The 12,878-nt window shown below is 45.0% G+C and overlaps 1 protein-coding gene across 1 annotated transcript in view; it reads right to left on the bottom strand.

Moving 5' to 3' along the window:
* The window catches only part of TPH2 (tryptophan hydroxylase 2), a 118,195-nt gene that overhangs the window by 53,802 nt on the left and 51,515 nt on the right, over positions 1-12,878 (bottom strand). Inside the window, exons 6-7 of the mRNA XM_029078578.1 lie at positions 5,413-5,609; positions 3,861-3,996 (exon numbers count right to left, since the gene is read on the bottom strand). Of these exons, the coding sequence (XP_028934411.1) occupies positions 3,861-3,996; positions 5,413-5,609 (333 nt within the window). The remainder of the gene's footprint in view (positions 1-3,860; positions 3,997-5,412; positions 5,610-12,878) is intronic.

Raw genomic sequence — 12,878 nt, 5'->3', positions numbered from 1 at the left:
AGTGCATAATGAACACTTTATTGTTTTTGTTATTAGTATTACTAAATTTTCACCAGGGCTTTGTGCCTGGAGCTGGTAGTTGTCCAAATCCTGAATCCCAGGGAGCAGTTACGTTTCCGTTTTTACAACCTTTCAGTTGGTTTATTTTATCTGTTTCTGCACATTCTGACATTTTAATTCTTGCCCTTTCCCAGTGTTTAGATGTGTACTCCTCCCTCTTTCTCTCCAATGCTGTGCGCCTATATCCAGTGACCCCATATTTTTCTGACCTTACTACAGTTTGCTTAGAACAGCTTAGGCATTTAATAAATGTAACTGTACTTAATTATTCTTAAAAACAGAAGGCTATTTGCTGAAATGAACCAAATTTATTTGGCCTTGAAAATTGAAATAAAATTGCTGGAAAAATCGGATAGTTATTCCGAAGCTAATCTAAAAACAATGCTAATGCCATCTCAATATTTAAAGTAAAGACTAAATTTTCTTTTTTAATGAAAATGCTAGGAAATGCTATGCTGGCCAATTCCATCTCTTATCCGTCTCCAAAACATGCCTGAAGCTTCCTCCACCTCTTTCCTTTTTCAGCTCCTGCTTCTTCCTCCCTCAGCACCCCTATACTCTCTAATTTTCCTTGGAAAACCTTCACCCTGTAGCCCTCCAAACTCACTCACTCTGCTCCATCAGAGTCACCGAAACCACTGCTGACCCAGATGAGATGATGTTCCTTCATCCACCGGACACTTAAGGTGGAAAAGCATAAACTCACACTACTATAAAGCTACCGTACAGAGATAATTCAGTCCCACGTATTTTCACTCTACCCGTGAAACTCGCAGAAACCTCCGGCATTCAGTGACACCCTCCCACACCCTAATCAGGTTTTGAATCGAGCTTCCAGAGGTGGGCAAAGCAAACCGCAGATATCCATGCTCTCCCCCCTTCCTCACACCATCCCACTTCACTACTATCTTAACTGCCAGAGACACGTGTATGTGAGCGTGTGAGCCCGAGAGTGAAGAGGTGCCCTACATTTTCAGAAGTGGTTCTACTGCATAAAAAAAATGTCAATAGAAAGGCTGTCAAATGGCCCACACTCTGCCATATTGCTTGCATTTGAGAATAGATTCTTGCTGCTTGGATGGCTTTATCCCCTTTCCCCTCAAGTGCTTAGGACAATAAATACTATCGCTGGATCCTATATAGTTGCTGCTGTTTTTAAACCTACCTCTTGTTACCCGGTAATAATAATAACCATGGTTGTCGTTAAGTGCTCACTAGAGCACCCTGGGGCAAATCCAAGATAATCAGGCCAGACACGGTCCCGCCTCTCATGGGACTCGCAGTCTAAGTAGGAGGGAGGACGCTTATTTAATCCTTATTTCACAGTTAAGGAAATTGAGGTGCAGGGAAGTCACTTGAGCGACTAGCCCCAGTTCACACAATGAGTAAGCGACAGAACCGGGATTAGAACCCAGGTCTTTTGAATCCAAACCCAGTGCTCTTTCCGCTAGGCCACACTGCTCCTCACTCGACCGTCTGAATCATCTAACTCCAAAACTTATTCACGCACGATTTTCATGGAGGCTTCTCCCAGACTATTTTGCTCCACTCTGAAGGCGCAGTTGCATGATAACGAAGAGGGACAAGGAGTAGCACTTGTTTTGGAGATCTCTAATACTGGAAATTAGACAAAAGAGACAGGGAGTCCTCCAAACTAAATTTGCAGATCGATTCTGATCACTGACAACATTCAGAAAGCCAGGAGAACATTTATTTCCCAGAATCTTGAGTCCTTACATGTTAAAACAGCATGACCTAATGGGGAGAACATGGGCCTGGAAGTCAGATGATTTGGGTTCTAATCCCGGCTCTGTCACGGGCCTGCGGCGTGAACTTGGGCAAGTCATTTAACTTCTCTGTGCCTGTTACTTCATCTGTAAAATAAGGATTAAATCCTATTCTCTTCTATTTAGGCTATGTTCAACCTGATTAACTTCTATCTTCCGCAGGGCTTAGAACGGTACTCGGCTCCCAGTGAGTCCTTAACGAGTACGATATTTTTTATTATTTCCTTTGCTCTCAGGGAAACAGTCTGACGGTAGCCATTAGGAGCCAAGACACGGGGTTTTATATCTGCCGTGATATAATCAGAGTCTTGGAGCCTTCTCTTCAACAAACAAGAGTGAAGGCGAGACTAGGCAAGATGGTCACGGAAGTCTGAGAGAGACGGGGCTGACTTGGGCTTGATTCCTAAACACTTGGGTTTTTCTTAGCAAAACAGCTTTAAAGCACATTGGCAAACCCAGCAGACTGGAAAATGGATTAAATCCTTTCAGCCCTCACAGACTCCATTAAATTAGGTGCAGAGGGACTGGGACAGTTGTCTTCTTCATTTCAGTGGTAATGTTAATTGGGACCTTGAAAAAGTTCTCAGCGTCACTTAGCACTAGCAAGGGAATAATAATACTAATAATGATGGCATCTGTTGAGCGCTTACTATGTGCCAAGCACTGTTCTAAGCACCGGGGTAGATACGGGGTGATCGAGTGGTGCCACATGGGGCTCACACTTTTAACCCCCACTCTATAGATGAGTAACTGAGGCACAGAGAAGTGAAGCGGCTTGCCCAAGGTCACACAACAGACAAGTGGCATAGCCGGGATTAGAACCCACGTCCTCTGACTCTCAAGCCGGGGCTCTTTCCACTAAGCTACGCTGCTTCTCGGGAACCAAAGATTGAGTGATTTAAAGGCTGAGTGACCATGTCATCGGCATTAACAACCACGCTTAAACCTTCAGATCACATCTCCCCCCTCCTGAAAACCCTCCAGGGGTCACCCATCCACCCCCACATCATACAGAAACTCCTTACCATCGGCTTTAAAGCACTCAGTCAGCTCTCCCCCTCCTATCCCGCCTCGATATTTTCCCACTTCGACATAGCCCACACTCCTCACTCTTCTAACATCAACCAATGTACTGTTCCTCTCTCTCTTCTATCTCACCACAAACCTTTTGCCCACATCCTCCCTCCGGCCCGGAACTCACTCCTCATGCTACACATAACAGACCGCTACTCTCCCCACCTGCAGAGCCTTATCAAAAGCACATCTCTTCCCCAAAACCTTCCCTGATTGAGCCCTCATTTCCCCAAGTCCCTCTCCCTTCTGCATTGTTTATGCACTTGGACCTGAACCCTTGCTATTGACCCCCGCCCCGCTGTCCACGGCAGTTAGGGTGGTGTGGTAGTCTTATGCCGTCGAGTCGTGTCCGACCCATAGCGACGCCACGGACACATCTCTCCCAGAATGCCCACCTCCATCTGCAATCATTCTGGTAGTGTAGCCATGGGGTTTTCTCGGTAGAAATACAGAAGCCGTTTACCACCGCCTCCTTCCGCTCAGTAAAGCTGAGTCTCCGCCCTCGATTTCCCCAAGTGACTTTTGACTTGTAGCAGATTGTCTACCACAGGCTGGGAATGGGATGGATATGCCTCCGTTTGACTCTCCCTCCCATAGTCGAGACTGGTAGAGTACTGGAAACTCTCCCTGAGAGGACAGCGCTTATGTACGTAGCCGTAATTTATTTTAATATCTGTCTCCCTCTCTAGACTGTAAGCTCCTGGTGGGCCAGGAACATCTCTACCAACTCCATCGTACTGCAGTCTCCCAAGTGCTTAGTAGAGTACCTTGCACCCAGTAAGCTATCAGTGAATATCTTGATCGATTGATTGATTGATTGATAAAAGACAGACTTGGCTTCTCCACAGCAAGTCTTCATCACACAAAAAATCATTAAGGGCTGAGAACTCTGTGCTTCATGGTCACCAACCAGTCCTGATTTTTCACTGGACTACTTACGGTTCTGGGGTGTAGAGCGGGTCAGAGCCATGTCTGATGTACTGAGTACAATGGAATACTCTGTAGGCCAGTCCAGCCAGGAAGTCTCGAGGCGACAGGTATCCAGCCACCGGTCTGACTGTGAAGCCCGACCTTTCTAAAGAGAAGAGACACCGAAAAATTCAGGTTAAATATTAATAGAACAGCACTAGAGGGCACGGGCAGGTTCTTTATGATTTATAAAAAATATTCTAATAAACAGTCAAGGAACTGAAATTCTGAACCAAACAACAATATACGGAGTTTGGAGTGACCGATTATTGGAATGATGGTTTTTTACTAAGATGTACTTGTATCTAAGAGCTTATAATGAAATGAGGGGAGAGTCCAAAAACTCCTCCAAAACCCAGAATAGACACCGAGTCACTAGAATAATTCTACATATACCCAAGAAGAGAATTCAGCCCAACATGATATGTTTGAAAAATGCCCACTGTTATTTTTTAATGCATGTCATACTGACAAGACAGGAAACGTAGGGCTGCCTAGAATGAAAACGCCCATCAGAATGACTTCTTTACAAAACAGATTCACCAATGTCTTACGTACTTTCCGATAATGTTTACACATCCTAATCCCTTGCACGTTAGTTACATCTGCTTTCTGGCAACGGAGATTAACATCTTTAATCCTGACATGCTTTTCTGGCTTCCTCGGAAGGATGCAAACCAAACACTTCAAATCTAGATAACATTAATTTCTAGGTCATTCCAAAGGCTCTCAGTGCAATGAGCGATTTTCCTTTTGAAATCAGACCCTCCTGAAACTGACACCTCTTGGAAGAGGGTAAGAGGAATTCCTGTTTTTCATTACTTCCTCCACAGATGAGCCTTGGAGAATATTGGTGAGATAGATACTTTCTTTCTCCAAGCCAAAAATGCTTCTCTCTGCCACTAGAATTCAGTGCAGTATCTTTCATACTGCTTCTCTGTCAGTGGATAATCCCATCACAAGGTAAATTTATCTTGGGTATGGACCTGTGACTTTTCTTTCCAGGGGGAACGTGCAGTTCTTTTAGTAACCGATCTCTAGGAGAGGCCAGTGAGAAGTTTCTACGCTCGGGAAATAGGAATTCGAGGCTAGTCATCATCTTGTACCAGCTATTCAAATTGAAAATCTGCCTTTCATCCCACGTACCATTTTAAAAGGAGCCTGGGCAGTAGGAATCATGAATTATTCAGAAATGGCTGGATTCTCTGATCAAATAAATAACTTGAAATATGGCTTGCTTATTTTGTTTTTTTGGAATTTAACCTAGGAAATATGATACTAAACCATCCCACCTCCCACGCACTTTTCCTAGCCTACGACATAGAGAAACAGAGGAAGCCTATATACTCCATTTCTCTTCCTTAGGGTTCTCTGACCTGGCGTGTGACCTAAAACCAAGAGAGCAAATGAACCTTCTCTTGTAAGGCTAGCTGTTGAAACTCCTCCCATTCCTCTAAAACCGCTGCTCCTCCAACTCAAAAAGAGGTCGCCTATCAGAAGGTCGGCGTATCAGACGCCTTACCTTTGAGAAACAAAGAAACATCTTCCAGCTGGGGCACGTTGTCTTCGCGGTAGCCACAGCATTTGGTCAGCAGAGGCAGGTTTTTCAAATACTCACGGCAAGCGTGGGTGGGATAGAGTTTGGTGAGTTCCCTGAATACAACTCCCCAGGTTTTGGTCTCTTCCACGGTATATTCCACTCTGGGGATAGGCTGGCCACTAAGAGAGGAGGGAAGCAAAATGCATTAACATGACAGCCGGTTCTAGTTTAGCTTAGATCCTTCCTCAAAGCCAGGAGCGCTCCTAATGACATTCAGTGATTCCCCAAAATACAGCTGTGGGGAGACTATGTTTTGAACAAATAACCGTTTGGCAGACTTATATGCTATCAATTAGGTTCGGGTCCAAAACTTTGGAAAAAAAATAAGAAATTCCTACATTGTAAGCTCGCTGTGGGCAGGGAATGTCTACCGTACATTCTACTAGGAAGAGCATGGGCCTGGGAGCCAGAAGACCTGGATTCTAATCCCGACTCCGTCATACTCCTGCTGCGTGACCTTGGGCGAATCACCTAACTTCAGTGTGCTTCAGTTTCAGAGAAGCAGCGTGGCTCAGTGGAAAGAGCCCAGGCTTGGGAGTCAGAGGTCATGGGTTCAAATCCCAGCTCTGCCACTTGGCAGCTGGGTGACTGTGAGCGAGTCACTTCACTTCTCTGGGCCTCAGTTCCCTCACCTGTAAAATGGGAATGAAGATTGGGAGCCTCACGTGGAACAACCTGATTACCCTGTATCTACCCCAGTGCTGAGAACAGTGTTCTGCACATAGTAAGCGCTTAACAAGTACCAACATTATTATTATTTCCTCATCTTTACAATAGGGAGTACGACTCTGAGTCCCATGTCAGAGAAGCAGTGTGGCTCAGTGGAAAGAGCCCGGGTTTGGGAGTCAGAGATTATGGGTTCGAATCCCAGCTCTGCCACTTGTCAGGTGTGTGACTGTGGGCAAGTCACTTAACTTCTCTGTGCCTCAGTTACCTCATCTGTCAAATGGGGATTAAGACTGTGAGCCTCGCGTGGGACAACCTGATCATCCTGTATCTATCCCAGCACTTAGAACGGTGCTCTGCACATAGTAAGCGCTTAACAAATACCAACATTATTATTATTATTATGTTGGGTAAGGACTGTTTCCAACCTGATTATTCTGAAGCTACCCCAGCACTTTACCAATACCATAAAAAATGAAAAGAATCTCTGTGGCATTGTATTCTCCCAAGTGCTTAATACAGTCCTCTCTGCACACAATAAGCACTCGGTGAATTCCACAGATTGATCTGCTTTAACCTGAAATGTCTCTCAGCTGTCATTTAATATTCATTAAACTCAAAGCAAAACATCCCAGCCTTGACTAAATGAGGAGTTGTTAGATGACTACGAATCTTGCAGGAGTCTGCGGGAGTTTAAATTCCCCTGGCTGACTGTTGTACCAGTTTTTCAAAATGTGTGAAAGATCCGTCCCTCTTGGGTTGAACAACGGCCTTCTTGTCTTCATAAAGCAGACGCGTAGCGGGCTCATTCTTTCCCAACACCTCTGCAAACTTTTGAAATCCTCTTGCCATCATGATTTCTTCTTCAGTCATTAACTGGATTCCCTTTCTTGAAAATAGGTGCAAAGAGAAGCAGCAGAGCCTAGTGAACTAGCGCCCAGGCCTAGGAGTCAGGCCTGGGTTCTAATTCTGACTCTGTCACCTGTCTGCTGTGTGACCTTGGGCAAGTCGCTTTACTCTTCTGTGCCTCAATTATCTCATCTACAAATGGGGATTAATAACGTGAGCCCCATGTGGGACAGCGACTTTGACCCACCTGATTAGTTTGTATCTGTCCCAGCATTCAGTACAGTGCCTGGCACATAGTAATCGCTTAGCAAATACCATAAATAAAAATGCTACTTTTAATTCCCAAATCTTAGTCGTTGGATGGAAAAACCATAACTTCATCTGTTTCAGTTTTTTATAACGATGTATTTCTTGGGTTCATTCATTCATTCAATAGTATTTATTGAGCGCTTACTATGTGCAGAGCACTGTACTAAGCGCTTGGAATGTACAAATCGGTAACAGTTGGGCTTGTATCTATCCCAGGGCTTAGTACACTGCTTAGCACATACGATGTGCTAGTCAAACATAGTATTGTTATTATTTCCTGTACTAAATAACCAACAAGACACATGGAATCCACAAAGATTCCTTTGCTTAGGCTTGAGGTAAATGGGAAGGATGAAATATCTTGAATGGAACTTCTTGGCATAAATTCCCCAAGCTGCGGTTGCTGGGAGGAAATTTTCTCCACCGCCATTGCAGGGGGATCAGTCACATGAAAGTATTTAGTAACAGGCTCAGAAGGTCCTTCCTTCTGTATTCTCCTGTGGGTCATGCCCTGAGAAGCCAAGATCGGCCAGAACGTTCTGGGACAGATTTTTGTTCCCAATTGGAGTGCTCCATAAAAACATCTTAATTGAAAGAGTTAGTTCCTCCAGAACATAAAATAACAGAATAATTGTGCAATTTGTTAAGCGCTTATTATGTGCCAAGCACTGGACTAGGCACTAGGAGAGAAACAAGAAAATCAGGTCGGAAAAAGTCCCTGTCCCACATGGCCCTCGCATTCTAAGGGGGAGGGAAACCAGATACTGAATCGCCATTTTACAGAAGAAGAAATTTAGGCCGGGAGAAGTTAAGTGTCTTTGCCCAAGGTTCCCTAGCAGTCAAGTGGCAGAGCCGGGATTAGAAACCAGATCCTCTCAACTCCCAGGCCCTTTCCATTCAGCCACACTGCTTCTCAGGATTTGAAAATTGTGAACTGGGTAGGAATTATTCTAGCGTACGCCCAGTGTGGCCTAGGGGAAACTGGGCTTGGGAGTCAGAGGACCTGAGTTCTAATCCCAGCTCTGCCACTTGTCAGCTGTGTGACTGTGGGCGAGTCACTTCACTTCTCCGTGCCTCAGTTCCCTCATCTGTAAAATGGGGATTAACTGTGAGCCCCACGTGGGACAACCTGATTCCCCTGTGTCTACCCCAGCGCTTAGAACAGTGCTCTGCACATAGTAAGCGCTTAACAAATACCAACATTATTAATCTGACCACCACTACCTGCCTGCTGTGTGACTTTGGGCAAGTGCCTCAGTTTTCTCTTCTGTAAAATGGGGATTCAAGACCTGTTCTCCCTCCTACTTAGGCTGTGAGCTCCATGTGGGACAGGGACTGTGTCCAACCGGATTGCCCTGGATCTGTATCCCCTATCTATCCTCTATCTATCCTGTGCAGCTCTTGGCAGGTAGTAAGCCCATAACAAATACCACAATGTCACAATATTGCAAGTGACTGGTATTTATTGAGGTATTACCATGTGCAGAGCACTGTGCTCAGCCTTTGAAAAAGTAACAAGAGTTGTTAGATGTGACCTCTGCCCAGAAGGAACTTATAGTCTAGAGGGGGAGACAGACATTAAAGTACAGTAGGGATGGAGACAATAGAGCAGAATAATATTTGGCTCAGTGGAAAGTGCCCGTGCTTGGGAGTCAGAGGTCATGGACTCGAATCCCAGCCGCGCTGCTTGTCAGTGGTGTGACTGTGGGCAAGTCACTTAACTTCTCTGTGCCTCAGTTATCTCATCTGTAAAATGGGGATTAACTGTGAGCCTCACGTGGGACAACCTGATTACCCTGTATCTACCCCAGCTCTTAGAACAGTGCTCTGCACATCATAAGCGCTTAATAAATACCAACATGATTATTATTATTATTTTAGACTGTGAGCCCGTCATTGGGCAGGGATTGTCTCTATCTGTTGCCGAATTGTACATTTCAAGTGCTTAGTAGAGTGTTCTGCACATAGTAAGCGCTCAATAAATACTATTGAATGAATGAATGAGTTTACATGATTATGGTGGGGCAGGGTGAGTATCAAAGCACTTAAGGGGGACCCAGCCAAGTGTGTAGTCGATTCAGAGAGAAGGGCAGATAGGGGAAATAAAGGGCTTAGCCTGGAGGACTTTGAAGGTGGGGAGACAAGTGGAGCATATGGAGGCAGAGGGAGTCCCTGACCCGACGGAGAATGTGGGCAAGTTTTTAGTCTCAAGATAGAATCGAGTCACAGTGAGTAGATGGGTGTCAGATGAGCAGAGTAGATTGTAGTAGGAGATCATCAAGGTTAGGTAAGAGAGGGAAAGCTGATGGAGTACCCTGAAACCGATGACAAGGAGTTTCTGTTTGATGCCGGGGTGAATGGTGGGAAGATATGGGCTGAAAGATTTTTCAGAAAAACGATCTGGGCAGCAGAATGAAGAATGGTCTGGAGGGGCGAGAGGTAGGATGCGGGGAGGTCAGCGAGGAGGCTGAGTTGCCAATGCAGTAGTCAAGGTAGGAAATGATGAGTGCCTGGATTGGCATGGCGACCCTTTGGATGGAGGGGAAAGGTCTGACACCAGAGACATGAAGGTAGAATGACAGGATTTTGTGACAGGTTGAATATGCAGGGGTAATGAGTTGAGGATAATGCCGAGGTTACGGACTTGGGAAATGGAAGATGGTGGCGTTGTGGCAGGGAGGAGAGAGAAAAGGGAAGGACAGGGTTCATGTGGGAAGATGAGGAGTTCTGTTTTGGACGCGTGAGGCGTCGATGGCTCGTCCGGGTAGAGGTGTCCTGAGGGCAGGAAGAGACATGAGGCTGCCGAGGAGAGAGATGAGGGCTAGAGAGGTAGATTTGGGAATTACCTCCGTAGAGGTGGTAGTTGAAGTCGTGGGAGCGAATAAATTCTCCAACGTCGATGGAGAATAGAAGCGGACCCAGAACAGACCCAGTTAGAAGGTGGGAGGCAGAGGAGGAACCCATGAAAGAGACAGGTATTATTTAGGGCGTTTGAAGCAAGAACGAACATTTTCTCTCTCAAAAGAGTTGTGGCAAAGAAGGGAATTCTGAGTGAAAAACAGGCTGACACCCACACCTAAGAGCATCGTTCAGGAGGCCGCCTGCGGAGTATTCACAGCGGGAGCTCAAGTGCTCTCCGTTACCACCTAAGCATCCCTCTGGCCACTGAGGTGAGGCTGTCCCTAGGCCCGGGGATGGACCACGGATAATGCAAAACGCATCCCGCCCTCTCCTGTAGAAGCTACAGTGTTCGGAGCAGCAGCGGACAAGGTTTCCAGGAGGAGCAACCTCAAAAGGAAGAGCACATTCAATCACAGGTCCAGCGTAGAGCAGAGACAGAGAGGCAAGATGGGATGACAGATCGAGACGGGTCCATTTCATCCCTCCCTGCTCACCCATCCCCCACCACTTACTACCTAGTTGCTTCGCGAAGAGTCATCATGATTTTGGTGAGCTGCCTCAAATCATTCCTTTGCCCTGCCCTGTTCAGCTTCCTATTTCTCACAAAGCAGAGTGTCGTTCATTCAACGCTTGGGGCGGATGAAGGGAATAAAAGACAAGTCAAACAGGAAAGTAGTAAGACATTAATATGGGCCTTCAACGAAGTGCCAGGAATGAGATTTGCAGAAATAAAATTAGACTAAAATCCGACTTAGTTCAACATGGATGCTGGCGACAAGAAAATGACTACCCAGCATGATTTGTTAGAAGCAAGGAAAATGTGCTCCCTCGTAGCAGTGTGATTAATTGAGTATGAAAACCCGATCTAGAAATTCAAAATGAAAGAAAAGAAAGAATATAGGAGTATTAAGAAAAAGCCCGCTTCTTACTTCCCCAAAATCCACTAAATCAAACAGAGCCAAGCTAGTCGATAAAGCTAATAATGGCTCTTTGCAGTCTCCGGGTAGGTAAGACACGAGATTGAAACCGAAGATGAAAATCTGCTGCATAAAACTGATCATTAGGTGAAATAAATTCTTTCTTCAAGTATTCACCCGCAACTTTTCATCCACTTTAATGGAAGCAACAAGCTCGATGTGGGACGTTAATCAACAGGAGGTGAGTGGGATTATCTATGAGTACCAGAGGGATCTATTATACTCGCACACACACATACACAAACAAGCCCACACATCAATAGCAATATTGTCAATAGCCATAGCATCTTAAAATATGAAAGGCATTGTGATGTGTACACATCTTATCATCTGAGTAAAAGCAGGTTAGCCTGCTGTGCGTTTTAATAATCTATTTCCAGAATAAGATGCTCAGTAATGGAGAAAGATCTTCTAGTCTCTGTGGATTTCAGTATCTCTGCGGGGCTACGGTCTTTTTGCAGCTTTCATTAAAACCCGGTAAATGTCCCCGTGTAAAGAGTAGCGTCATCGAGAGCATACAATTATGTTCTCAGGGTAGTCTCCTCAAGTCATGGGATAATCTTTTAAATCATTTGCAATGGAAAGTTATTTGTTCTCGGATCTGTGATTCCTACGTAAAGGTTGTGACTTTTGCACAGCTCTCCATTTGTTATAGGCCACCTCTCACTTTTCATAAGAGCAGTCTGAGTTTCTGTCTTTTATTTATTTATATGGATGTGGTTTGTAACTGTTCTTTGCTTCTACTGAAAAGAGAGCACAGAGAAAGAGACTTAAATAGTACAGTGCTCTGTGATCATAAATTCATTCAATAGTATTTATTGAGCGCTTACTATGTGCTGAGCACCGTACTAAGCACTTGGGAATGTACAGTTCGGCAACAGACAGAGATAATCCCTGCCCAATACGATTTAATGAATGAAATTACAGCAGAATGAATTGTTAGGCAATCATCAATTGATCATTCGATGGTATTTAGTGAGTGCTTACCGTGTACAGTGCATCATACTAAGTATTCGGGAGAGTACAATACAGCGTGGTTGTTAGACACGTTCTACGCCCGCATTAAGAAAAACATCCTGGCAATAAAGGATCCACACGAGAAGTAGAATACCTTGGAAAGGCTTCACTCTATGGTGGACACTGATCTGGTTGAATGGTTTAGATACAATTCTCCCTCTAGGCAAAGGGATAGATTCCCCACGTTTCTCAACGTTCCTGTAATAAGAACCTTGAGAAGCCAATGAGTCGACCTCTCTGCCTTCAGGGAGCAACAGATCTAATTCTAATCCTCCAATTAATAATAATTAGAATAATATTCCTCTCATATGTCCCTGACTTTATTTCTATGATTAGCATACTGGCTCCTGAATCTAGAACCAAAATGCACCACTGGAATTGGGCTGGAAAAGGATTGCATGGCTGTGGGCAGCGTGGCTCAGTGGAAAGAGCCCGGGCTTGGGAGTCGGAAGTCATGGGTTCGAATCCTGCCTCCGGCGCTTGTCAGCTGTGTGACTTTGGGCAAGTCACTTCACTGTGCCTCAGTGACCTCATCTGTAAAATGGGGATTCAAACTGTGAGCCCCACATGGGAACAACCTGATCATTTTGTATCCCCCCAACGCTTAAAACAGTGCTTTGCACATAGTAAGCACTTAACAAATACCACCATTATTATTATTACGTATAT

This window comes from Ornithorhynchus anatinus, chromosome 14 (genome assembly GCF_004115215.2).
Source record: "Ornithorhynchus anatinus isolate Pmale09 chromosome 14, mOrnAna1.pri.v4, whole genome shotgun sequence".
Classification (NCBI taxonomy): Eukaryota; Metazoa; Chordata; class Mammalia; order Monotremata; family Ornithorhynchidae; genus Ornithorhynchus; species Ornithorhynchus anatinus.
This window is presented reverse-complemented; position numbering and strand designations above follow the sequence as displayed.